This window comes from Maylandia zebra, linkage group LG10 (assembly GCF_041146795.1).
Source record: "Maylandia zebra isolate NMK-2024a linkage group LG10, Mzebra_GT3a, whole genome shotgun sequence".
Classification (NCBI taxonomy): domain Eukaryota; kingdom Metazoa; phylum Chordata; class Actinopteri; order Cichliformes; family Cichlidae; genus Maylandia; species Maylandia zebra.
Window position 1 is genome coordinate 19,043,678 of NC_135176.1, and position 26,037 is coordinate 19,069,714.

Consider the following 26,037-nt stretch of genomic DNA (forward strand, 5'->3'; position numbering starts at 1 on the left):
CATCATATCATCAAGAATAAGACACGAAGCTTCATATGAACACTTTTATTAAAGGGATCACAGGTAGAAAAAGCCATCAGCAGTGCTGGAGACCAGCTACTGCCGACAACCAATCACAGCCTCGCTGAGACACATGTGAGATCTCCACCTGGCAAGAAATGTAAAACCCAGAGCATTTACTCCAAAACCATAATTAAAAAGATTATGCATATTATGGGACCATGTTGCTTCGCACACAGCAAAATTAAACACACCTCTGAATACCAGTGCTGCCTGTTTGTACTCTGGCACAAACAGCAAGAGTAAAACTGAATCCATGAATCAGGAGAGAACCAGGGTGGCCATAAACTGTCATGCAGTTCAGAACATTACACAGAGTTCAGGAATATAAGCAGTGGGAAGTCAGTCTGATAGTATATTCGGTTGATAGTGTTAGAAAAACTTTAGCTCATCCACTGGAATATTGGAAATTTTGAAGGCTGTGATATCAGTGAGAAAAGAGATACTGACTCAGACAGAATTACAGCAGCAGCACGTGGCGATCACATCTTTTAAGATGGCAAACATCATAAACCAGTATTCACTGAACTGCACACATTTAACATACACGAAATTCAGATCTGGGTAAACTTTAAAATCAACATCTGACAGACTAATGAAAGTTTCGTCAACAATCTGCCAGTCAGAGAGCAGGTACTAAAAACAACAGTTTTAAACTGAAGACAACTTCTGCATATTGAAACACAAGAAGTCATCAAAAACACCCTGTTTCAGTGTGGCACTTCATTAATGACCACACAGAACAGGCCACTTAAATTTCAGCAATACATTAGAGGCTATCTACAGGAGCCAATCACACGGTGTCAGCTGATCATATCACAGCGTGTGGTGGAGACAATAATCTGTAACTCATGCCTGACAGAGGCTGGCGTTATAAATCCTGTCACCGGGTGTGTCTGCTCAGTAACATGTGTGTTTGCTTTGACAGATGTGAAGATTGAAGTCTTAAGATTCAAACAAGAAAAAAAAAAGTCTTTATTCGTTCTGACGCATTCATACAAATATTCAATTTCCTCATTGGCTTGGCAAAGAGCTCTTTTGGCAACTGCTCATAAAACTCCGCCAAACATGACCGGGTTGTTGTTCCCCATCTGTCAGACCTATTTCCTCGATCAAACTAAAACCAATGGCAATGTCAGTGTAGGTCCATATCCTATACGTAACTGCTTCCACATACTTCAAGTGTTTTTTTTCTCCTTTATTTATGTCATTCTACTGACATTTTGAATGATGTATACAGTGTTATTCTGACTGTACAAAATACTATGCAGCCATAGCATGAGGTGGCTGGAGGTGAGGTTATGAAACATTTGATGGGTCGACGGGAAGACGAGATATGGGCTGGGTGACACCAGAGTGAAAACTGCTGCTACAATATCATGAGGTGAAGGGGAAAACATGAAGAGTCAAGGTGAAGATGGGGCTGATGGGATGTTGGGGAGAGAAAGGGTAATGGGTTATCTGGATGAAGAAGCAGTACAAAGGGACAAAGTTGGGTGTGTGGGGGGGTACAGCAACGCCCCCCTTTGTCCCCTATCGGTCCATTTCATCCAGCAGGGGTGTGGCGTCTCCAGTGATTGACATGGGTGTGCTCTCGATCATAGGGCTGGGTGACGGTCGTGGCGTCATCCTCTGAGATTTCTTTCTGCCCTCTGCTTCCTTTTCCTTCAGCCACTGCTCGGCCATCTTGCCCCAGTCTACTGCGGTGGAGCTGCTGCTGCTTGGCCTGCAGTAACAGAGGACAGAGGGAGATGGCTTTATTGGACAGCATATGAAAGGAAACCCAACCGAACATTGGGAGGCTGTTTAGATTTAATATAATTCTTACTACAGGTTTAGCACCGCCTTGTGGCAGAAAACTGCAACATGAACATAAATTGTTGCCTGGCAGAGTGACAAACTTCAAAACAGACATTTCACTTTTAAGAGTTGGAGGTGAGGGAAAAATCTGAACTGCAGATGAAGTCTTAGCACAAATAACTAAGACTGAAGGACTGCCATTTTGTACTTACTTTGGCTGCTGTTGTGGCGTCCGTCCTCGGGATGAGGTGGAAGATGACGGTGTGCCCGATGAGTGGCCGTGGTGACTGCTGTGATGGCCGTGATGTGACATGTGGCTTCCATGTGGGTGGGCGTGGGCATGAGAATGTGAAGACTGAGGGGTGGAGCCTGGGTATTGCGGTGTGCCCAAAGCTTGCTGGCTCGGTGTGGTATACGAGTAGCTGGGCGTCATCATGGGTGTCGCCATAGGTTGCTGAGGTGTGGCAAACACCTGCAGGAAATGAAGTACACATCGATTGTGAAATGAGTCGAGGTAAAACCACATTCAGTCGGCTTTAATGCTGCCAAAAAACTTTTGGGTTCCAATTTCCTTCAGTGATGGGGACCCAAAGGTAGACAATGTCACCAATTCATTCTGATCATGTCAACAAACATGCTAATGTTTTGGTCTTGTGGCCATCATCAGAAATAGTCTGATAGATAATATTTAATGTGGCAAAAACCTTAGGAACTCAATTATTAATAATTAGACAAAGGGTCAATCTTATCTTGTAATTCAGGTTTCCAATAGTGTCCGGGACAGGTCACCATATCAGCTAATGATCCGTTTTCCAAACTGCACCATTGCAAGCTGGTATTTACCATTTCCACAGAACCCAATTTATCTCTAGTGGACACCGTGCACAACTCCCAACAGTCTGTTGGGAGTAATCACAATCCCCAAAACATCCTCTTCTCTTTTAAAAACAAGAAAGCTGTCCTCACATGATAGGCAGACGAACTCCCTCCACCTCCTGTGCTGCCACCGTAGCCGTACTGGCTGGAGCCCCACTGTGCAGGTGTGGTGTTGGGGTTCTGACCCTGGCCCGTGACTGCGGCGATGGCATTGAACATCTGAGATGTCATGTTGCGTGGGAGGGCGTTGACAGCTCGTGTCAAGTCTAGTGAGAAAGGAGGGAATACAGCAGAAAACTGTAAAATTAATAGAGCCTAAATTGAAAATCTAGATTAATAAATTGGGGGAAGACTGCGGGGCTCACCTGCAATGTTAATATTGGCTGGGGTAGCGTTCAGGGAGGCAGGCGTCCTTGTTCGGCTGCTGTTACTGGGAGTGATGCCTTGAATGAAGGAGAAAATGTTTAAACAATCACCTATAATGTATTTTAGGAGCTGTGATACATTTTATAATGTATAGTTATAGCACTTTCATACCTGGCACAGGGTCCTGAAAATGGTCCTTAAACCACCGGAAAAGCCCATTCACCGTAGGAAAAATCTGTGAACGGTAGCGGAATCCATCTGGGGTAATAGTCACATACTCAATCCTATGGAGAGGATAAAAAATAAAGCATTTCACATGAAGGACAACCTTCCTGTTAATCAACCAGAAACCTTTCAACAAATAAATAAAGAAATGTATATTTGTACCACATTTATACATCCGACTTCACATTTTCTTTCATGAAAGTAGGAAACAAACATTTCCACATACCGTGGTTTTGCACGTGGTTGGTAGCCCAGGATGAATTTTCCTGGTAGATCTTTGCATGCTGAAATAAAGTAAGGGATGAAGGTGGGCTTCTCCCTCTTTGTCCGCATCAGCAACTCTTCCATTTTCTGACAGATAAAGAACAAGATGAGCAAGATAAGATGTGCAAGCCAAGACAAAACAAACAAACAGCTCACAACTCAATTATAAGAACAATGTCACAAAAAAAAAAAACAACTCAATATACATACCTCCCTGCTTCCCCTGTTGCACTCCTGGAAGTACTTATGCCCCAGCATATCCCGGGCAAATGACGCCATTGGCTGAATGTACCGAGCAGTAATTTCATCCAGATCTTCAAACTCCTGCAGTGAATCAAAAAAACTCTGTAAGCAACACTTCAACAACCCCCCCCCCCCCCCCCCCCCCCAACAACAAAACCAGCTTACCTCATTGTTGATCCACAGAGTGTGCCCTAAGCTGAAAGCATTCTCTTTGCCTTCTTCTCTCACATCAACATGCTGGTAGATGCCATCAGCCACCTATAAAACATTATATTTAGTCAGAGTGGAGCATTTGGTACCAAAGAAATCATTTAAGTCTTTGTCGCATCTTACTGCCAGGTCTTGCTTAAAATGCTTGGACACAGCATTTTAAGCAAGAAGCATTTTATTACATTTGTTATTTTCAATCAACCAAAGTTTTAACCCTTCTGCAGTGCTCGTTTTCTTACCTTCCAGGTGACTGTGAGGTGGTTTTCTCCCTTGCTACTGGGCCTAATAATTAAGTCACCCTGATCCAGGGTCTCCATCATCTTCTCTGCCTGGTTGAAACTGATGTTGTGGAAGTTGGGGTGGGCAATCACACGCTTTATATATGCTAAAAAGCCAAAGACAAATGGTATAAGAATTAATTATGTTAAAGTCCACACTACTAAGATTTTAAAAAATGCAGTGCTGTCTGCAACTTCAACAACCAAATATGTTTTGTTTACTTCATATACTCACGTGTTCGCTGTTGTTTCTTTTTGAACTCCTCCTCCAGCTTTTGGTCTTCAGACTCTGTGTCAAAGTCATAGTAGCTGTCCTTAGGGAGCTTCCATTCGTTGGCCTTGTCCATTAGATCAGAGGTGCGACACGTGAGGTCAACGCTGAATTTCTCAATGTCGATTTTCATGATTCGACAGTGAACTGTCATGCCCACCTAAAGTAGGAGGAGGGAAAATCTGTTAACACACCAACCAAGGCTGAAGGATGAAAAATAGAAAGTAGTAATAATACAGCTCTATCAGGACTGGGCAGTGTAAGTGGACAAACAGGAAAACAATTGCAGGTGAGATCAACCAAATAAAGGGGGCACAACAAAAAATGCCTCACCTTGACCCTCTCCTCAGGGTGTTTGACCACTTTGTCACTGAGAAACTTGGTGGGAATGAAACCCTGAACACCATTATCTAATCTGGACCGTACTCCAATGGCCTGACCTGGACATGACCCACTGTCAAAGTGGTTCCACACCTGAAGCACCACACACAATCAAAATTATAAACATGATCGTCATGGCATATCTGTAACACAAAGTTCACTCATAAAAAGAAATAAAGAAAACTCGATGTGTGGTACCTCGCTCAGTTCAGGGAAATTGTCCTGCTGGCAGAAGGGGCACTGCCAAAGGCCTGTAGCATCATTACGGATGGCCTGGTCATAGCTCTCTCCCTGAGGGCGCCGGTGAGCGATGCCAGTTACTACACTAGTGATCAGCTTACCTGAAAGAAAGATATGAAAAACCTTAATCATAGGCTAAATTATGAATTACACATTTCTACCATGGCAGACAATTGACCAGCATCACTCCATTGAACAAGTGAATGAGATTCTTATTGATGAACTGAGCTTAATTCGAGGCATCATATCTTAATGTAGTGTATATTACCGATATAAAAGGTCTCTGGAGTCTCCTTGGTGAGCATGTTGAAAACCTCCTCAGTGTTAGGGACTCTGTACGCAACTCGTAAGTCTTTATACCTACAGCTCAGCTCGGCACGGATGTCATACAGAGTAATTCCTTTGTTTCCGTAACCCTGCAGGCACATAACACAGTAGGATGACAGGTTTAAAAATATTGTGACCAGACTCCTGAATCCAATGGTGGTAGAAGATAGAACTCTCCCTTTTCTGAATAAAAAGGTAAAATGGACACATGAAAGACAAATAAAAAGAAATGCTTGTTTTTCTTGTTTTTTCTTTTTTTGGAGTGTTGGTTCCTCTTAGGCGTATTTTTCTTTGGCAGGATAAAGTATGATACTAAATTAGTCAAAGGTACAACACACAGACACTGACCTGTCTCTCAAGCTCTTCAGCAAATGCATCCAAGTCCAGGTCTTTGAGACGTTCGGGATTTTCCAAGATCTCCTCCAGAGCTCCGGCTGGATTGGCATCTTCTGCCGACTCATCATACTCGAGCGCGTCTACAGCCATCTTGCGAGCCCACTCGTATGTCTCAGGGTGGACACGAGAGCCATCCAGGACCTCAATGTAGGAGTCCGTACTGCCAGGAGAGTTTGAGAGAATGAAAAACCGAGGCTGATTTAAAATAATTCACAGAAGCATAATAGACTCAAACATGTGCACATCCAGCCCTTTGAGAAATATCGAAATGGTCTGAAAATTTCAAGACGAAGTTCCAACCTGTCCCCAAGCGAAGCCGTGTCAATTTTGATGAAACCAGCACAGTTGATAAAAACCTTGGGTCCCATGTGACACATTGTGACGAGCTGTGTTCTGTTTTCCAAACGAGTATTGTTCTGCTTCAGAATCTACACAAAATAAAATCACAGTGGTTAATAATGTTATCAATGATATCTTGCACATACGCTTTACATATCAGCAGCAGAAATGTATACCTTGAGAAGATGTGAACCCTTCCTTGGTCCCAAACCACACACATACTGAACAAGGCTCTGAGTATGAGGGTGTGCGATGGCTCTGTTCACATCTACTCCAACCTCATTAACACGGTTGATGAACTCACAGTAAAGAGCATCGAGCAAATCCTCCTTCACCACATGTTCCTAAGACGGACAAGAGAGGACAAACTACTTTTTACATATGCACTGTATGTAGCTGCTGAAAAAAAACAGCAAGTCATGCTATGATTGAAGCTGGCCTACGATTGATGAATTCACATTGACTAATACACGATTACAAGACAGAGATCGAGAAGTGTCTGTCCTGCTTACCCTGTACATTTCTAAGTTTAAAAATTCTTTTTACTAATACTGACATTACAGTGGGACACTGTAAAAACAATTTCACTACAATGGAAAAGGCTTGCATATGAGTTGAGTGTAGAGTTGATAATGAAACTGACATAAATCTAATTTATTATAATTTGTTCCTACAAATGATGCGTTTGACTAGGCTGAAAACTTGACTGAGAGGTTTCTACAGTTTAACTTTGCAGGACAAGCTTTGATTGCAGTAACAGGTGTATATGATGCTACAGAAGAAAACAAAGTAGACAAACATAGCAGTAAAAATCTCATGTTACCCACAAGAGAAAATGAGTAATGGTATCTTTGTAGTGAAGCAGCAGCTGGTATAAAACACCTTGTGATACCTAAAAATGCTAAGACAATACTGAGCAAAAAATACAGGGAATATAAAAAAAATTGATTTCAAAAAGCTCTCTTTGAAAGTACATATTAAAATAAATGGCTTAAGTTTTGCATCCAAAAATGACAACGTTCACAAGGTTAATCTGCCCCTCTCCAGACACACATCCATGCAATACTCAAAGTCCCAGACTTTTACGAGCATGTCTGGAGTCAAAGCAGCAACTGCTGTTGTTATGCATTTCACCAGCAACCCTGTGAAACTCAAAAATCCCCTCTTTCTAACATTACAGTAAAAGCATTTTGAATTTGGATGATTCTTTTTGATTTACCCTGTATATACTAGCCAATCAAAAATCAATGTCTTCATTCACTCACCTGCAGTGGGTGTAGTTTGAGGCAGAGAATATCCTCATCAGTGCTGCAGACCTGAGCATACTCCACCAGCGGATCCTGGATCTTCCTGGCTATTGAAACAGCCTGTCGCAGCAACGGAGGATAATCCCTAAAATCAGCCTGCAGACAGAAAGCAACAGGATCACAAGAAATAATGAGAGCTAACACAGGGTTGAAATTGAACACGCTTGCCGGTTGACTAACAAACAATTAAACCACAGACATCTTTGTGTAATTCTATTGTAGGTGACATAACAAATATGTACCTCAGACTTCTTGCTGTTCATGTACAGCGTGGCCAGTTCATTGTCAACAAGTTCCACTCCTACAGCAGGCAGAGAGGACTCCTGCTCAAGCTCGCCGATAGTTCTCTTGATGTCCTCCATTATCATTTGGGCATCTCTGTAAACACGTTCATGTTTTTAACATTTCTGCTCTACATTGTGAATGCTGTTAAAAATGTGTACAAGCATACATTTAGAAAAAACAGGAGGTAATCTGGTGATTTACCGGTTTTCTCCAGCAACAGCTACTACATGAGGTTTCTTGCCTGACAGAAACCTCTTGAGATTTTCAATGTCACTGGCCTGATTAGACACAATTTAAACAAAGACTTTTAAGTGACTTGTTTTCAACAAAAACCATTACAGAGGTGCTACAGCTGTGTTTTCTGCTTCTACCTTCTTCTCTCTCTCATCCTCCCTGAAGGCGTTCCTTCTCTTCATGAAGTAGGGTAGACGAAGAAAATCCATCACCTCTCCTTCCCCGTTGATCAGAGCACAGAATACTGGAGTATCTCTGCCAGAGTAAAGTTTATATACACGAAAATCTTACTACTTTTTTTCGTATATGCTATACTTAAATGTCTGTGCTTTGCTGAACGCACCAACAGCTCAAGCTACTGATATATACACACCTGCTGGGCGCATAGGCTACACCAAGCACTCTGATGCCTTTTCCCTGATTCTCATCCATCAGATCATCATCTTCCTCAACCTGCTGATCTGGCCTGTACGGAGCCACTTTCAGCCAGTTATACAGTCGGCGACAGCAGGACTTCAATGATAAATGGGGGGGGGGATAAATCATAATTAGTTTTCAGATTAAAAACACAAATAGATTTTATATCTACGACATCACAAACGTAGTCCAGCTTCTCAGACTGTGCGCTTTTGATTGTCTGTGCAAGACTGATAGGGAATAATAGCACAAATGGAAGAACAGATCACATCAATGTGATAGAAAATTACCCTGATAATGCTCTCTTTGGCCTCAGCAATCAGTTTGCTCTTAAGCTCCTTGGCCATCTGAGGGTAGAGGAACTGATTGAGAGCTCTTTCTATGGCTAAAGTTCGCTGCCTGTTCCACTCCTGCACCTGGTGACTGAACTCGTCCCTGTAGTAGAACTGTTTGATCTCGTCAAAGTACGTCTGGTCCCCTGCATACCTGTGGAGAAGCACAGAAAAAATGTAAAAAACGTGGACAAAGGGCAGAGTGTCTTAATATTTCCATTAATAATTCAAAAGCCTAATTTTTTCCTGACAAGGATGAGAGAAAAAAAAAAGAAAAAAAAAAAGAACACGCTAAAGCCAGAAACTCAAGAAATTAGACTCAACGGGTTTATCCTACTTTACTACTCTTTTATTGCGACATCCAAGCAAGGTTTCTATGCAGGCGCTAAAAATGGGACAACCGTTAGTCACATCAGAGCCTGTGTTTGGTGTCCAAAGGCCAAGGAATGTTCATTAATTACAAAACTGATAGGATTCATAAGAACTCAGGATGTTTTATGATGATGCTTTTTTATGATTCTCCTCAAATGGTGAAATAAATCTAAACATTAATGAGCTTAAAAGATTAGCTTAAAAGATTAGCTTAATCATCAAGTCTAAAACAAAAAACACATATACAGTTACTCTTTCTTAAAGAACTATTTGACACCATTGATAAAATTAGTTAAGAAACAAACAGTATTTTAAATGCAAAGGTGCCAGAGACTTTTGACCACGCTATACTGCACACATGTTTAATTTTCCCAGTGGGATTAATGTTAATAGGGGTTCTGCCTTGTGCTTAGTGGTTGAACTTTACACCAAACAGTTGTCATTAAACTACAAATATTTCAAAAAAATTTGCGTTTAAAGCACATTCCTATGTGTTTCAGCTTCTGCAGCTAAGCACACCAGAATACTCTAAAGATTTTGATTAATATGCACTAAAAATGTCACTCTATTTACCCTTTAACTCCTATAAGGTCTATGCAGATATCAATGGTAAGTAGCCCCTCATCCTCTGCAAGGCACATCTTCAAGAACTGATCCCCATTCAGTTCTTTTACAGGCTTGTTCTTAAGATACTTGAAAGAGTAGGCAAAGTGAGCTTCGTCTACCTCCTACAGGGAGAAAGAAAGGCAGGGTTAGAAAGAGCATGGTTTATATGTCTTTTTTTTTTTTTTTAAACCCAATTCTTATGAATAGCTGTGTACCTTTTTGCCCTTTTTTGTAGGTTTGATGTTAACCTTGGCTCTCTCCTGAAACGTCTGTCGGAGAACATGTCTGACCAGAGGTTCCCGAGCAATCTGCATGGCTACCATATACCTAGTTCCCTCCAGCACTGCCTCTGGAGTAGAGAACTGACTGCAAACGTAATCTTTGGCCAGCTCTACGGGCTCAGCAGGGAACTGCTCTGTCTCGTGACGTTGGTAACTGTCCCTCAGATTTTCTCCAAATTGCTCTGGAGTTAAACCAAACTTTTTAGCCAAGCCATCTGCAGAGAGAAAGAAAGCAGAAAAGAGTTAGTAATCCTCCTTAACCACTGAGATTACATTTTCCAAAGCAGAAAGGGAGACTAACCAAGTCCCACGCTCTGGCAGATGCTGTACATATCCCTACGGGATGCCAACTTGAGATCAGGTCCTTTCTGCTCTTCTTCTTCTTCTACCTCTAATTCCTCCTCATCTCCTAAAGAAAGAGCCATGGTGATTTATTTATTTATTTATTTTAAATATATAGCTATCCATTATTTAGTGAACCATGTTTTTCTTACCATCCTCTGACACTTCTTTGATCTTCTTGAGCCTCTTCTTGTTGGCTTTGGCAGCGTTCTGCATCTTGGGGATGTCTCGTCCGTAGTAGAGCAAAAAGTGATTGTAGACATCACCCAGCTCTTCAAGAGTCTGTACATCCTTCAGCCTTGAATAAGGACAAAGCAGAATTTCAGAGGAGAAATTAAATAAACGATTACTTTTCTAGCCTACGTTTCACCAGTAGGCTCAGTAGTGCTATAAAGTCATACCTCTCCATGTCAGTAGTGTCCAGAGGACGAATACCATCGGCCAAAGGTTTGTCAGGGTCAGCAGAGATCTGCTCAAACTGATAAGATTGCATCTTCTGAAACAGACGGGTCAGGTTCTGCTTCCGGGTCTTTAGCTGAGTCCACTGGTGAGTGGAAGAGGAAAATATTAAAATAGAAACCAGAAAACTTTGCTGTTTTTTTAATGCAGCTACTGGAAGCAATGTAAACGATTACTGATGGATTAGTCTGTATCCATTTCTTATTTGACAACGCAATTATACCTTCTCATCCCACTGCCACACTTTCCACAGGTCATTGATGTTGAGCTCTGGTTCAACATATTCTTTTCTGTAGAAAGCTATAAAAGGAACCTGGGGAAAAAGATACAAGAACTCTTTACAGTGTCCCATATTTTACTCATATTAAAATAACACTGACAAGCTCGTATCTTGAAAGGAATATGCAGCTCACTCTACCTCAAATTGTTGATTCCTCATGAAGTTAAGGGCCTCTTTGATCTTGGCAATTGTGCTGGGACCTTTTCTGCTGAAGTTTGTGGTTGTGCCCCTGTCTAGGTAATCTGTGCTCTCCTGTTAAAGGCATAAAAAATATTTCAGTGAGGCTTCAGGAAATTATGCATCTCTCATCTGAGTTCCTGTATAAAATATCTGCTGTTTTTTCCTCGTCTCTTAAGGACATGACTTTCAAACATTGTTAATCTGCTATAGACAGTTCTTCTGTCCTTCAGAACAAAAGGAACAAATGCCACAGCATGCTAAAATTTGCCAGATTTTCAGCAATAAACTCTTTGGAAATCACCTTGGTGCAAAGATACTATTTTATGGCTGTTACATTGTGAGATTCAGCAAGAGAAATGAGAAAATATTATGTGTGTGCAACAGTCTTCTAGTAACAAAATGCTAGAAAATACTATTTAAAATTGGCTCTTTGCCAAGTTGTCTATTGTGTGTAGAATACCGGTTCACTCCTTGAGTTACGAGCCTTTTTATGCTTGAATGATTCATAGTTCAGTGTTAATTAGCTTAAACAAAAAAAACATTCCTGAAACTGCTAAGGTACAAGGGCTGGACTGAAAATGAGTGAAAAAGTAGTCAATGCCCAAAGAAAGGCTTTGAAAGATCTTCAGGAAACCTGGAGAACTATTGCACAAGACAAATCTAAAGAAATGAGGAGTGGCTCAAGACTTTTGCACAGTACTGTATGTATGCCATGGGGCATGAAGCCTCTACCTGCATGGAGATTGTAAGAGTGGAAAACCCATGTCTGAAGATCCATTCTGCTTCCTCTTCCAGCTCATCATCCTCAGCAGGTTTGACAGGAATAGCTCGCAGCTACAAGCCAAAAAACGAACAGTCATGAAAGCAGCCTCAGGTTCGCAGAGAATAAGTACGTTTACAATAAATTAACCCCAAAACACACACCTGGAACCGCTCAGGCATGTCTGTGGAGCGGATCTCATTGTCCTGGTCAGTCATGTGACTACTTTCGAGCTCACTTGGCTCGTAGATCTCAAAAATGCTTTTCCTCCCCAGCCTCCTCTTAGTTTGCTTCTTGGGTCGGTCCCAGCCCTCTTCATCTTGATCCTCTTCCTCCTCCTCACCCTGGTCATATGCATCAGCATCAAAGTCAGCAAAGTCAAAGTCGCCACCGAAAATCTCCTGAGCTTCCTGGAGCGCACTGTGGAGACACAGAGAGAGAGCTTGTGACTTTTTATTTTGTGTTTAGTTTGATTAAATATTTCACACTAATTGACACTTGAGACAAAATAACTGAATGCAGAGGAAATAATAGAAAAGTGCATTACCCTGCACTGAATTATATATATATATATATTTTTATTAAGGAATAAATCACCCAAAGATCTTCAGCATAAACTCCAACACTCACGCATCAGTGTATCCTGAGAACTTCTTGCCCCTCTTTTTGGTGATGGGCTGGCCATCATCATCCACAATGAAGTCATCGATATCTGTGGAAGTATAACACAAACTTACAACCCCACAGCCCAATCCAATAGAACATCTCAAATAAAATGTGTTACTTTCTCATTATTTTTTAAGACTCCAACCTGATTCTTCATCCTCTCCTTCTTCATCATCATCAGGCTGTTGCATAGGTTCATCAACAGCCTCGCCTTCCTCCAGCTCCCCTTCACCATCCGGATAAAATATCTCATCTGCGATCAAGTCCTTCTCGTCATCATCTTCATCATCATCCAGTGTTTTTACACGGTCATATTTCTTCTTCTGTGATTCAAGACAAGTCAGTTCAGGTGGATTCAACTCTTTCAAGTGTACAAAAGTGACTTGAAATTGTTAGATGTAAGGGTAAAAATAAAAATGTAGACAGGAACTTACCCTCCTTTTTACTTTGACACCCAAGTTTTCCTCAATTAGGTCAAGGTCGTCATCATCCAGGTAGTCATCGTAGCCTGCAAAGGTGAAAAGTCTTAAACAGAGGAAACAACTTCAAGCTACCACTGCCAAAGCATGTCTATTCCAGTGTTTAAATACAAGACTGGAAATATTTTTTAATGTAGATATAAAGATTTACTTGACACATTAACACCAGAGTCACTGAAAATCCCATTTTGTCACTTCCTATAAGAACGGCAAATAACTCATCTGTGTTAGACCTTTACTTTCTTTAAAAATGGACAACATGAATGTTAACTGTAAAGCACACCAGCAGAGAACTAGCATTGCATCAAACATCACCCGCCTGGGTAAACACTGGGATGCATCTGGATCCACAACATATGGAGCTAAATGTGAAAGATGCAACATGTGGCCAACAGATGCCTGGAATCTGTTTAAGGTCAGCTCTCATTATTTAGAAACATATTTTCCCCCGACTTTAAATTCTACTGTGCAAAAAGAAAGGCCATAACACTGAAAACTGCAACTACAGTATAAGAAAACAGTCATAAATTTCAATCTATTGCCTCATTAACTATATCTGTATTATATTAGAAATACACTACTGGCTGAGGTACCTGTAAAAATGACAATATGAGGCTATTTTTCAGTTAAGATGTGACAGAATATACTTTGTTTATCCTATATTTGTAAATAAAATGTACTTTTCTGCCAGAGCAGGCATCAGAATTTCAGAGATTTAATATTATGCTAAGAACATAATTGAAAATGTTATATCTTAAAATCTATCAGTGCTCCTTGCTCAACCACCTAAGTAAAAGGTACCGCTTTTCCAAAATTACTAACCTCATTTAACATTTTTCTACTACTTAATTTTTGCAGTAACCTTTAATATATTGGCATATTTAATGTCAACTTCTCAAGGAACCGAGCCAAATGATCACAATTAATCAAGCAATGTGTTTATACAGACTACATTTGGTCTCAGAAAGAAAGAAAGAAATACAAAAAAGCATTTATAATAGGGCAGGAGTGTCAACTCATTACCGTAGAAAAGATATAGTCAAATGTTTTCACTTTTGAGGCCTTACTGCACCTATAACTCAAATCAGCATATCATTTGTTCTGATGTTGGTACTCTAGATTAACCTGCTAATGAAGCCATAATATTGGGTAAATTTGTGTATTTGTGGTAAGAAAAACAAACTTTAAAACTCTGTTGTGGGCAAAGTCACTAAACCTTTGATTCTTTACTTTCCTTCTCATTTCTTCGTATTCTGCTAAAAAACCACTGGCCTGAACGTTAAGACTCCACTAAACATACCATGTGGTGGCTGGCAAACAACACCATAGGATAAAAACGACATCACACCTGCTGTTGCAAGTAACCATTTCTAATGGTCATGCACCCCTCGATTTTTGTAACCTGATGCATAGTGCTGCCGCTGCTGGGTTGGGGACACATTGTCACACCCGATCGTGTCAGGTTTGCAATTTTTTAATGATGTATCAGTACAGAAGCTGAGAGTTGTTGCAACTGCTTAAAAAGACAGATTTTCTGGAAAAACAGGCACTGCCTTTAATTCTCCTTTACATGGTCTCCTGAATAATAGGTGTTGCCTGAGTGGCACCACCTATTATTCAGGAGAATACTGCAGCTGCTACCAGCGCTATAATGGCGAACATAGATGGATAAATGGATTTGATTGTGTCATGACCTTCTCAGCAGAGTGCAGAGTGACCAAAGCGGTGGGTATACTGTGGCCTTATGGTTCTCCTTCAATGCATTACTTATAGGATTCAAAATTGCTGCTTAGTAGGGTACCAACATGGCTGCAAGACTGAAGTAACCAAGATCATCTTCCACTCACTAATATGGTGTGATATGGCATAATAATGGGGCATGAGTGTTTTCACTCTATTGACTGGACAGGTTAAATAGATATATGTAATTAATCACACAGGTTTAACAATTTTTTAAAAACACCAGGTGAACTTACTGCGCTTTTTTTTATGTCGACGCCTCACTTCCTCCTCTGAATCACTCCCTCCGCCACTTCCACTTTTTTCTGCTTCTTCCTCCTCTTCTACCTCGTCTCCATCATCAATGAAGCCACGTAAATTCCCTTTCTCATCCTGGTCTTCTGGGTTATCGTCTTCTTCCTCTTCATCTGCTGAGAAATGACAGATGAGGGGTCCACATGCCATACAACTTCAACACACATTCCCAAATTTAAAGAAATCAGATCTTACCATCTTCTTCCAAAAATCTCTGGTTCTTCTTAGGTTTTAAGTCCTTCTCCTCAAACTCCTCCTCTGACTCTTCTGCCTCACTTTCAATAAAGTCCGACATGACTGCTATTCCTGAGAAAGGGGTTAAAATGCTATTAATAAAAATGTCATCAATCAGGCAATATTGGGTTCTCCCAAAATTCTCCTGACAAAAGCCAAATACACACAAATCTTACACTATACTGGATAACATTGTGCTAGAATAAGAAATGTAATCCTTAATATAAAGATTGCTTAATGTCCCTTTAAACTATTACTTTTTTTTACATATCTCAATGTATTACCAAAGATGTTATAATGTCTCCTGTATTACATATAGATTATTTATCAGGTTATTACTGATTATTAATGACTTTGTGATTAATATGATAACAATTTGATAGTAATGTATAATAGTGCTGTGCAGGAATTTTGATTCTTTACTTTCCTTCTCATTTCTTCGTATTCTGCTAAAAAAGTGTTGCATTCTACTGAGACAATTTTTGATGATGCTTTGGCATCCTGATCCATCCTGATGCATTTCTCATATCCTGTGTCAGGTGTTTGATGATTTTTCTTCTTATTTCTTGAGGACATGTCTTCCAGATATTGTTTATCTGCTGTAGATAGTTTCCCTCAACTATTTATGAATATACTACACACCATGCTGAGCTATGTAAAGTATAAAGAAATGAGGGTTTAGCTTCAGACTTTCACAATAAAGCGAAAGATTACATCTGAAAACGATGCCTTTTGAGAGCTTCATAAAACATATGTGTGTAATGTTGAGAAACAACGCCTAACGTTAACAGCAACAAAAGGGTATATTTTAGTCAGCCCTTTGAATGATTTTATTCTCTAGCACTGTTATAATGCCAGAAAGACTTAACAAGCGGGCTTTAACAATGACTTCACCTAGTCATGTCGCAATGCGTACACACACACATACAAAACACTGGCCGTGATTACCGTACAAACAGCATACTTGCTTTAAATATAACGGTAGAGTGAGTTATCCGGGTGAAATCTTCAAGTTAAAGGAGTAAAAGGTTGTTGTATAAACATTTTTTGTTAATAAAGGTAGCTAAAGCTAACGTCTTCGCTAGCAACGAACGAGGCTAAACGACAATTAGCAATGCTAATAAACTAGAAAGGAACGTTGCTGCTAGTACAACGGTGGCACGTTGTTGCTTTGAAACGTGTTGGCAATAAAAGGCTCCTGTACCTAAAGTAAATTCACCATTACATAAATTAACCAAGGCCTCCAAACCAACTTCGCAGTTTAACGTTGGCTAGTTAACGCTTTAGCATGTCGATATGTTAGCCTGGCATTAGCTGGGAAGACAACAACAGCCATCAGCATTAGTACTAACTACTTGAAAAAGAAGACATCGCAGTGAAGACATAGCATATAATCACGCTAAAAGAAACTTACTTACACGTATCAGTGGGGTAGCGTACTCCGAATATATTAACGGTAACAACTGACTTGTATTGTATGTTATATTTCGAAGCTTGCACTTGTAAAAATGGCCGAGAACGAGCGGCGTGATGACAATTCCGGGATGCGGTAAGTGAACTTCCAACCTCTTCCGTTGCAAGGTTTTTATTTTTTTATTTTTTTTTATTAGTAATATAAACATACAAACAAAATGCACCATATATTACAGATTCAGAGAATAGACATTTCTTACATATTAGCAACTTTCATACATAGTGAAAATAAAATATAAAGATGGGGTCACATAATTTAACAAATTATTAACTCACTAAATCAAAATCTTCCATAAAGGAAACAAAAAAAGCAGCCTTTTTCTTTTTAACTAAAGTCAAAGATTTAACCAACAGGTTTAAGTCATTTTTCCAGTAAGCTAGTGTTGGTTTAGTCTTAAATTCCGTTGCAAGGTAGTGATGTGACGTTCTTCGAGGCTTCGAAGCGTGATGTCACGGGGGTGGGCGTGGAAAGGATTTTGGCTGGGGCTTCATTTATGGGAGGAGCTGAAAATGATGACGTCCGAAGCCTCGCTGCCCGGCTGTACCACGTGACTGGTTCATGAAGTGGTTCGAACTTTGCCGCGAGCTATGACAGATATAAACCCCTCAGACTTCATTCAAAAATGTGGGTGTTTGATGGAGAGTTGCGGTTAGTGAGAGTTTGGAGACAGTTTGGAGGTTTATGAGAGTGAGGAGAGAAAGTCAGGAGAGAATGGAGCCAGCTAAGAAGAGGAGGATGTCCTCCCTTGTGTGGGAACATTTTGATTTTATTTCTCCCAACAAGGTATGTAAATTTCTACATAAGATGTATTTTCATAATACTGATGGTGCAATACAATTTATGTTAAGCGGCTTTACTTTTGTACAAGGTGAAGTGTTTGCTATGTGCCAGGGAGCTGGGATATAACAACAACACCTCATCCATGCTTAGGCACTACAGAGCTTTGCATGAGAATAAGGGGAACACCGATTGTGGAGCAAGACCAGGTGAGCCATCAAATGCCATGATAATATAGCATGCAGTAATGTTACTAAATAATATAACAATATTATACAGCTGTTATAAGTTACGTGTGTGATATTTATATTTGTGCTTTGTCTTTATTGTCTTTCCTCAGGAGAACAATCTCAAATAGATGAAGACCTGGTTAGCATGGTGATTGAGGACTCACAGCCATTTAGCATTGTGGAGGACAAAGGATTTAAAAGACTTGTTAAATCATTAAATCCTAGCTATGTTCTCCCCAGTAAAAAGGTCATAAAAGCAGTGAAAATGTTGTTTTTACAGAATAAAATGTGAACAGGCAGGACTGAGGCTCAAAGCCTCAGTGTGTAGCTGTCCATACCTCAACGTTACAAAAGCACAACTACTGTCCACACCCCCAACCACACCTCACCTCACAGTAAATGATCATTTCCATTTTAAGCATTTCCAAATAATCATTTTCCATACTGCCAGTATAAATATACACAGTATACTGCCATCACTACAATATACATGTTTTACACACTCCTTTTGTTGTTGACATTTACAGGCTGTGTGCAAAAGGCCACACTCTTCTAATATTTTTACGTCCAGTAGATGTCCTACTAGAGCAAATGAAGCTTCAAGAAGCTTTGCGCTCATGAAGCTTCATCTGCCCATCACTACCCTGCGGTTTACCTCGATTCTATACACACATAAACAACTAAAATAACACCATGCCATATGACAACCTTTACTATCGTTAAGGTATTTTTTCTAGTATAAATATCATTTAAGATGCCAAACAGTACGCTTAAATAACCCCAAAACCAAATAAGACCGCGCAGATGCCGTTCCGAGCCGCTAGAGGCGCTGTCTCCTGAGCTCAACACTGGCTTACTGTACGTTTTTAATGACGTAGCGAAAAATAAGGCAAATCTCTGAGAAGGATCAGCGGCTGGATGTGCTTGGCTTTTAAACAAAGAAGGAATGGGTAAATTAAACTGTGAAAGTATGCCACGCTTTGTACAGGCCATTTTGTTGTTGTTTTCCTGTGTGTTTGGACTCTCCCTTGGCACGGAACTGAGCTTTGTGACCTGCGGATCAGTCATTAAACTGTTGAATTTAAAGCACAACGTGAGACTACACTCGCACGACGTACGCTACGGGTCCGGTAAGTTTGCTGTCAAAACTAATCTTTTCATTCATAAACACTCGTGTTTTTCAGCTAACAATAACTACAGTTATTTTCCTTCGTAACTAAGTTTGCATTGTTGGATAAAAATACAATTCTGACTTTTTAATTTTCATCCATTAACTGTGTCAGTGTGAGTTTGTCATAATGTTCAACTTAACTCCATCATGTTTGCAGTTAAATGTGACACGTTTTAGGAGGTCAGCTCAGTTTCTAAGGTTTGCTGGTGAGACAAATAAAAACGTTTATGTGCACAACCACAGTTAGAACACAGTTACGACTGTTTCTGTTTCTTTGTGGTCTTTTATTGACAGACAGAAGAAGCGAAGGTGAAATCACATCTCCAACACAAAATGCAGCCCCTCTAAGTCAGCAGCATAAACTGTGTTTACACTGGTTCTTTCCATCTGTACTAGCTGACAGAGCAAGAACCCAGGGTGGTGTTAAATATGTGCAAGTACTAGTCAGCGATAGAGGTTTAGAGGTATCAGTTATAACAACCCCATAAACTCTGAGTACAGATGCAAATGACACCTGTACACAGTAAAATACTATCATGATATGTTTCCAAGAAGATGGATGGTATCATGATACAACAATAATCAATAAGCTGGTGCCCTTGCAATGAGAATCAGCGCCTCTGAGTCTGAGGCCTTGATCCTCAGCTGGTAAAGGTTGGAAGGCACACTCCTGGTCAGGAAGTGGAGATGTTCAAGTATCTTGGGGTCTTGTTTATGAGTGATGGGGGGAGATTGCTGGAGATTGGCGCCCATGGTACCAGTCCATTGTAATGAAGTGAGAGCTGAGTGTAAAAGCGAACCTGTTGATTTACCAGTGAATCTTCACCCCTACCCTCACCAGCAGCCATGAGCTCTGGGTAGGGGTCGTCACAGCAGATCATCTGCCACCATGTCACTCTTTTTTCCTCTGTAAGAAACTCTGCATGTCCTCAGCCTTGTCTCTCTAACTTTGTCTCTAAACTGCATGACCTCACGTCTCCCTCTAATATATAAATTTCTAATCCTGTCCATTCTGGTCACTCCCAACAAAAATCAAAGCATCTTCTACTCTGCCACCTCTAGCTCAGCACCCTGTGTTTTTGTCAGTGTTACTGTCTTCAAACCATACATCACACCAGGTCTCACTGCCATCTTGTAAACCTTTCCTTCTCACACCTTCTGTCACAAATCACCCCTGATATTCGTGACGTTTCATTCCTTTTGTCTCCAGTGAATACCTCCACCTCTACTGTTTCCTATTAGAGTACCTGCATGTTTTAATCCTAATATCAGCATTTGGCACTGGTGTATGCAATAATGCGTCACAAAAGGAAATAACAAGAAATGTTACTGTATACTCAGAAAACTCTAGGTATAACATTGTTTCACCGCACTGACTTGTAGTTGCACACCAGCATATGGAATTGTTGTTTGCCAAAAACCGACCAATAAAGCAAACCTAACCTTCATCACATACACAAAGTTCATAAGTTATGCAGAGGACTGGTTTTAAATAACAATCTTCTATTCTAGATGAAATTTTATTTTTTTATTTGAACTGTCTCTAATATCTTTAACAATCCTCTGCTGACTGTGTCTCTGAGGCAGGTAGTGGACAGCAGTCTGTAACAGGGGTTTCTGCAGTGGAAGACAGCAACAGCTATTGGAGTGTTCGCGGGACCAGTGATGCCTTGTGCCACAGAGGTACCCCAGTTAAGTGTGGGCAGACGATTCGCCTCACTCATGTCAACACAGGACGTAACCTGCATAGCCACTACTTCGCCTCCCCGCTGTCATCTAACCAGGTGGGTGGTGGGAGAAGTACAAGGGAAAAGCTGAGAGCTTTGGGGCTATGTGTGGGATTTACCAGGTTTCTCTTTGCAAAAATTGGGGAAGGATGTCAGTGTGTAGAAGATGGACTTTATTTTTTTTTCTTCTTAATCAAAAAAGCTGATAATAAATGTAGGAATTAGGAAGATTAGGAAAAACACTGAAGCGATAAACAGCTGTAACATTTATTAATGTGTAGTCTTGTGTAAACACACACACACAGACACACAAAAACAGGGTGCCTGCCTTTCACTTTTATTCAAAACTAAACCAACATTTTTGCAGTGAACCTGAGTTGACAGCAGCTTTTATACTTAACAAACTCTCTGGGAAAACAGCCTCGGGTCAGCGTAAAACTCCCAAATCCTGAGAAAGTGTGAGAACACTGTCTGACCAAAGTGTCAGAGGGTTGGAAGACGCGTACCTTAGGAAAACAGAAATTTTAGTTTATATTTCTTTACATTTAATATCTGAGATATTAAAATATAATAAAAAGAAGTGCAATTACAACTGTACATCATATTTTTTCTACATGATAAAGAAATGCTGAAATTGTAATAATTGGGTGTAACAATATATAACCTCCACACACTGTCCAGCTTATCATCATTTTTTATTGACTTACAACATTTCAGTCTGTGTGACCTTCGTCATGTACAAAAAAAACCAGTTTCCTGGCTAGACATCTCACACTGCATACTATCAATCAGGTAATGAATGAGTCCACTCGAAACTTCAACACAATCTTCAAAAAGCCAAATAACATTTAACATCACCACCTGATCCGAAAACTGGACCATCCATGTCTCCTGTTCTGAAATTGTCACTTAAATTCATAAATTACCTCAATTATAAAACCAGTTTACAACAAATATTCATACTTTGGACAAATCAGTGATGTATATTTTTAAAAAAATACCAACATCCCAATATTAACAAATCACATCTCAAAACAAATCTAATTTTAAAAAAAATTATGAAGAAACTACATTGAGTACAAGTTCTGCAAATTCTTTTCTCTTCAATAATAAATCCCCAGGGGGTGGTGGCAATGCTCAATGCCACAAAATTGTCAAAAGATGCTATATCATGTTACATATTATTAAAATGGGCTGCTATCGCATAATACTTATGAAAGTGGCAAATCGCATTTGCCACTTTCATAAATTTGTAATCACACTTATAGTCTGACAATATTTACCGGTAGGTGGATGAAAAAAACTATGTGGTTTTACTAGTATGGCACTGGGAACAGTTTCCACACCTATAATTTCCATTTGTATGGGGACTCAGAAGGATCTGGCATGGCTGATCGTATCACGTGTTTTTGGCCAATAAATATCTGGGTGTGTTAGATCATTTTGAGTGATCGAAAAATTAGTGGAAAAGCTTGCTTTGTGAGTTACAAGACTGATTCATCCAGATCGATTCTGATTGAAAGATTAGTTTATCCGGTCAATAGCCAATAATAAACATTCCTATAATAATTTTTAAGCTTTTAGTACAACTGTATATCAATGTGAAATTAGCACAATAGTAAATAATTTCATTTACATAGACAACTATGACTGCATAATATACACTTTATATTGTCAGGAGCTCTCATCCACTCATGAAGCCCAGTAATTTGGTATGAGCGGTACTAGTACACCATTCAGTGGACTGGGATGTATTTCACCGAACCTTTGGTGATGAGATAAGACACCAGATAAAAAAAAAATGGTATACATGGCGTTGTGATCTATTAACTGATAAATATTAAAATCTGTGAAGGTTGTTTAACACAGTCAACAGCTATATTTACGCAGCTGGGAAACTGCAAAGGACAGAATAAGGATTTTTGAAAAATCTAAAAATTATAAAAAAAAGGAAACCATCACTTTCTTTCTCAGGCCTAGAAACTGTTTGGTGACCCCTGGCAACCACAACCAGCAATGCCTCGTGCCATCAGGGTACCCCGTTTAAGTCTGGGCAGATTTGCCTCAGTCATGTCAAAAGATGAGTGATTTGCACATCTGGATTTTTCATATATAAAATCCAAACATGTAAATTAGATTCAGACAGTATCCCACACTGCACAAGTCCCAGGGGCAGCCCCATTCACACAGGGGCAGCCACAGTCACACAGGTCTAGAAACCACTTGGAAACCCCTGACAACCACAAGTTGCTAGGAAAAAAGCTGTATTCCCCGACGCTAACCACAAACGAATAATTTTTTTTAATTTCAGTTGGTCTAGTGTTTTCTGGAGGTTGCAAGGATTTTGGTTTGCCAGGGTACTCCCCAACTGACTTCTAGGTCTGTGTGACCGAGGCTTTAGATGCAGTAAAGAGCAGGACATTGGTCAGATATGGACAGGCGATTGCATCTACAACAGATTTGTTCTCACTCCAGTAAATACCCCTGAAAAAACAGACCGAAGCTGGTTAAGCTTCTGAATAGGATGTGATGTGCACATTCAAGCATCCATGCATGTATCTTCTAAACCATTTATCAGAGTCAGCGTGTGATTAACCCCCTTTGTTTTCATTTGGATTTGGAGGGAAATGAGCCTATTGGGTCAAAGGGGTGGGGTCATATAGGGTGGATGTATCCTGCAGGTTAAGGAATTTTACAGAATTGTGATTTAATAATTTTGTTTGGTTTAGGTGAGAGGTGGCACCTTCAGAGTTTACAGGATGCATAATGATCTAATGCTGGCTGTCAATTTTGAAGACAGTTCTATGGGCTCAGTCTAATATTACATAGATTAGGGGGCTGCCAGGTAAAAGATTGTTGTCTAATCTGACTGATCTAGATATTTTCATTCCCACACACAGCTCAGTAATGTCTAGTAAAGTTTAGTCTGCCGTGCATGCATAAAAACATCAGGAGGTTATTTTGTTTAAAAATGTCTAAACATTGTAGGGTTTCAAAGAGCTTCCACAAAAGAAAGCACCTCATCTTCTTCTTTATTCTGTTTTCACTAGTCCTCTGATCTCTCTCTCATTTTTCACAGGAGGTGAGCGCATTTGGCGAAAACGGAGAAGGAGACCACCTCGATGAGTGGACGGTTCAGTGCGGGGGATCCGTATGGAAGCGGGAGGAGGCCATCCGCTTCCGTCACAGGGCCACTGATGCACTGCTGTCTGTGACGGGGGAGCAGTATGGACGACCGATCCACGGTCAGACAGAAGTTCATGCTATGTCAAGCCCCAGCCAGCACAGTCTGTGGAAAGCCATGGAGGGTATCTTCATGAAGCCCAGTGAGAGCCCAGGAGGCAGTCGAGACTACAGTCACCCACACACAGAGTTCTAAACTTCACTTTTCTTTCTCTGCTTCTGTCTTTTTCTATTTTCCTCTCTACCTATTTCTGTCTCTAATTATATCTGTTCCAGCAGTCCCTTTCCTTCACCAGAACATACTTTGGAAACAATGCAAGAAACTCATAGATCCAGCAGCTAAGCAGCTACACTCAGACTTAATCTGTGAATGGCACTATAATTTGACTTAAAAGGTACAAGAAGACATTGAGTATTGAACGTACTGTTTTATTGTATGCCAACACTAATGTTTTTTTTCTTTTGCATTTTGTAACAAGTATGTCAAACAAGAAGTTGTCCTGTTAGCTTTAATTTATTGTTAAACTATAACACAGAAGACACTGCAGGTTTTCCACATAAAAAAATAAATAAAAGTCGTCCTGTGTTTAGTTGATCTAAAAAGACATTGTTACAGTTGTGCCTTTATGCTAAAAACATTGTAATTGTTTACATAGTGGAGTCTTTATTGTATTTTATGGTATCTTATACCATGTTTTACACAAGTGACAGCGAAGCAGTATTAATACAGAAAATGATTCCCCCCCTTTAAGTCAGTGTTGCATATGATTTACCCCACACTGATAACGCATAAGAAAATAAACAGTTTTTTCTGTGGATATTTGTTAATGTTAACGGGGACCTATACTCCATATTTTTCAGAATTTAAAGTCCAATATAATCTTTATCTTTATTTATTCTGTCCTCTTCCTTGGTGCAGACCCTCACTTCTCAGACAGTATCTCCCTTACCCCTCCCTTCGAGCCAGCTTTCTTCTGATTGGCTACCTCTTACAAACAGTAGGTCTGCACAACAAGTGGGCAGGGATCTGTGCTTATTGTCTGGACTGAATGTCTGTATAAACATGTAAAGGAAAAAATCTGTTAAATAGACTGTAATTTTGACCACATTTAATATGAGCAGAACCCACCATCATATGTGAATGACAGAAAGTTTGGAGAAAATAGGTCCCCTTTAATGCACTGAATGCTGTTTATTATCTTTGTTTGCTCAGAAGTGTAGAGGGAAAGTAGTGTTTGACATTCATGCTGCCTGTGCATTTATATGTGCTCCAGAGGTTCAAAGGAAAAATGAATCTGCAGTGAATACCTCATATTAAAGAGTTTTTTTTAATGCAAATCATTGTCAGTGTGACTTCTTTGTTCCATTTCTTACATTATACCTTAAAGCAAACTGGAATTAACTTATGAAGTCCAACCCGTTAATTTCACCCACAATGATAACAGAGTGAAGGATTTGCAGCTAACCCGGGCTGTTAATATCTATCTGGACCATTACACTAAGCATAATGCCTTGTTTGTCCACCTAATGGCATCTTTGGTTCATTATTTGGCGGTTAATGGAGTTCAGGTGCATCTGCTATGAGGCTGTTCTCACTAGAGTTTGACCTATGCCCCCTAATTATCATGATTTAGTGTTAGCGTTGATGCCAGCATTGCTCCACTGGAATCCTCCGTCTGACACAAGCTGACAAACGTGTTAGTTCCCCTCTAGACATTACAGACTGCATCACGCCAAATCGAGTTTTAAGAAGCAGTTTGTCTGTAACACCCACTAAGATTAATGGCCTCAGAGCATTTGTATGAAGGTGATGTCATACTGGGCTTTCACTCTGGGATGTTGCTGTATGTGGGGAATGAGAGGAGCTCAGAGCCAACCATGCTGTCATTCTATTTTTAAGCCTGATATTTAGAAATGACACTGCAACGATG

At 40.1% G+C, this 26,037-nt stretch overlaps 2 protein-coding genes across 6 annotated transcripts; one reads left to right on the forward strand and one right to left on the reverse strand.

Annotated features, from left to right (window-relative positions):
- Positions 1-30: 30 nt before the first annotated feature.
- Positions 31-17,091, reverse strand: supt6h (SPT6 homolog, histone chaperone and transcription elongation factor). Of its 4 annotated transcripts, none has more exons than XM_004550179.6 (37): positions 16,963-17,091; positions 15,506-15,616; positions 15,253-15,423; positions 13,232-13,305; positions 12,943-13,120; positions 12,762-12,843; positions 12,296-12,551; positions 12,104-12,205; positions 11,330-11,443; positions 11,135-11,224; positions 10,854-10,996; positions 10,605-10,750; positions 10,412-10,519; positions 10,045-10,325; positions 9,797-9,951; positions 8,810-9,005; positions 8,476-8,615; positions 8,240-8,357; positions 8,070-8,146; positions 7,826-7,961; positions 7,542-7,679; positions 6,453-6,620; positions 6,238-6,365; positions 5,890-6,097; positions 5,483-5,630; positions 5,173-5,315; positions 4,927-5,067; positions 4,558-4,753; positions 4,284-4,429; positions 4,000-4,092; positions 3,802-3,915; positions 3,554-3,678; positions 3,274-3,386; positions 3,102-3,179; positions 2,827-3,002; positions 2,073-2,332; positions 31-1,786 (listed from the first exon to the last, which is right to left on the reverse strand). In XM_004550179.6, the coding sequence occupies exons 2-37, from the start codon at positions 15,603-15,605 to the stop codon at positions 1,594-1,596; spliced, it is 5,235 nt and encodes a 1,744-aa protein (XP_004550236.1). In that variant the 5' UTR covers positions 15,606-15,616; positions 16,963-17,091; the 3' UTR covers positions 31-1,593. The 4 variants fall into 4 exon arrangements, with proteins under 4 accessions (XP_004550236.1, XP_023008190.1, XP_076745382.1 ...); XM_023152422.3 differs by having other exon boundaries at positions 15,253-15,426; XM_076889267.1 differs by having other exon boundaries at positions 16,959-17,065.
- Positions 16,970-25,435, forward strand: sdf2 (stromal cell-derived factor 2). Of its 2 annotated transcripts, none has more exons than XM_004550177.5 (3): positions 16,970-17,093; positions 20,784-20,980; positions 24,003-25,435. In XM_004550177.5, exons 1-3 carry the CDS (start codon positions 17,075-17,077, stop codon positions 24,300-24,302), a joined length of 516 nt encoding a protein of 171 aa, XP_004550234.1. In that variant the 5' UTR covers positions 16,970-17,074; the 3' UTR covers positions 24,303-25,435. The 2 variants fall into 2 exon arrangements, with proteins under 2 accessions (XP_004550234.1, XP_004550233.1); XM_004550176.4 differs by lacking the exon at positions 16,970-17,093 and adding an exon at positions 18,899-19,155.
- Positions 25,436-26,037: the final 602 nt, after the last annotated feature.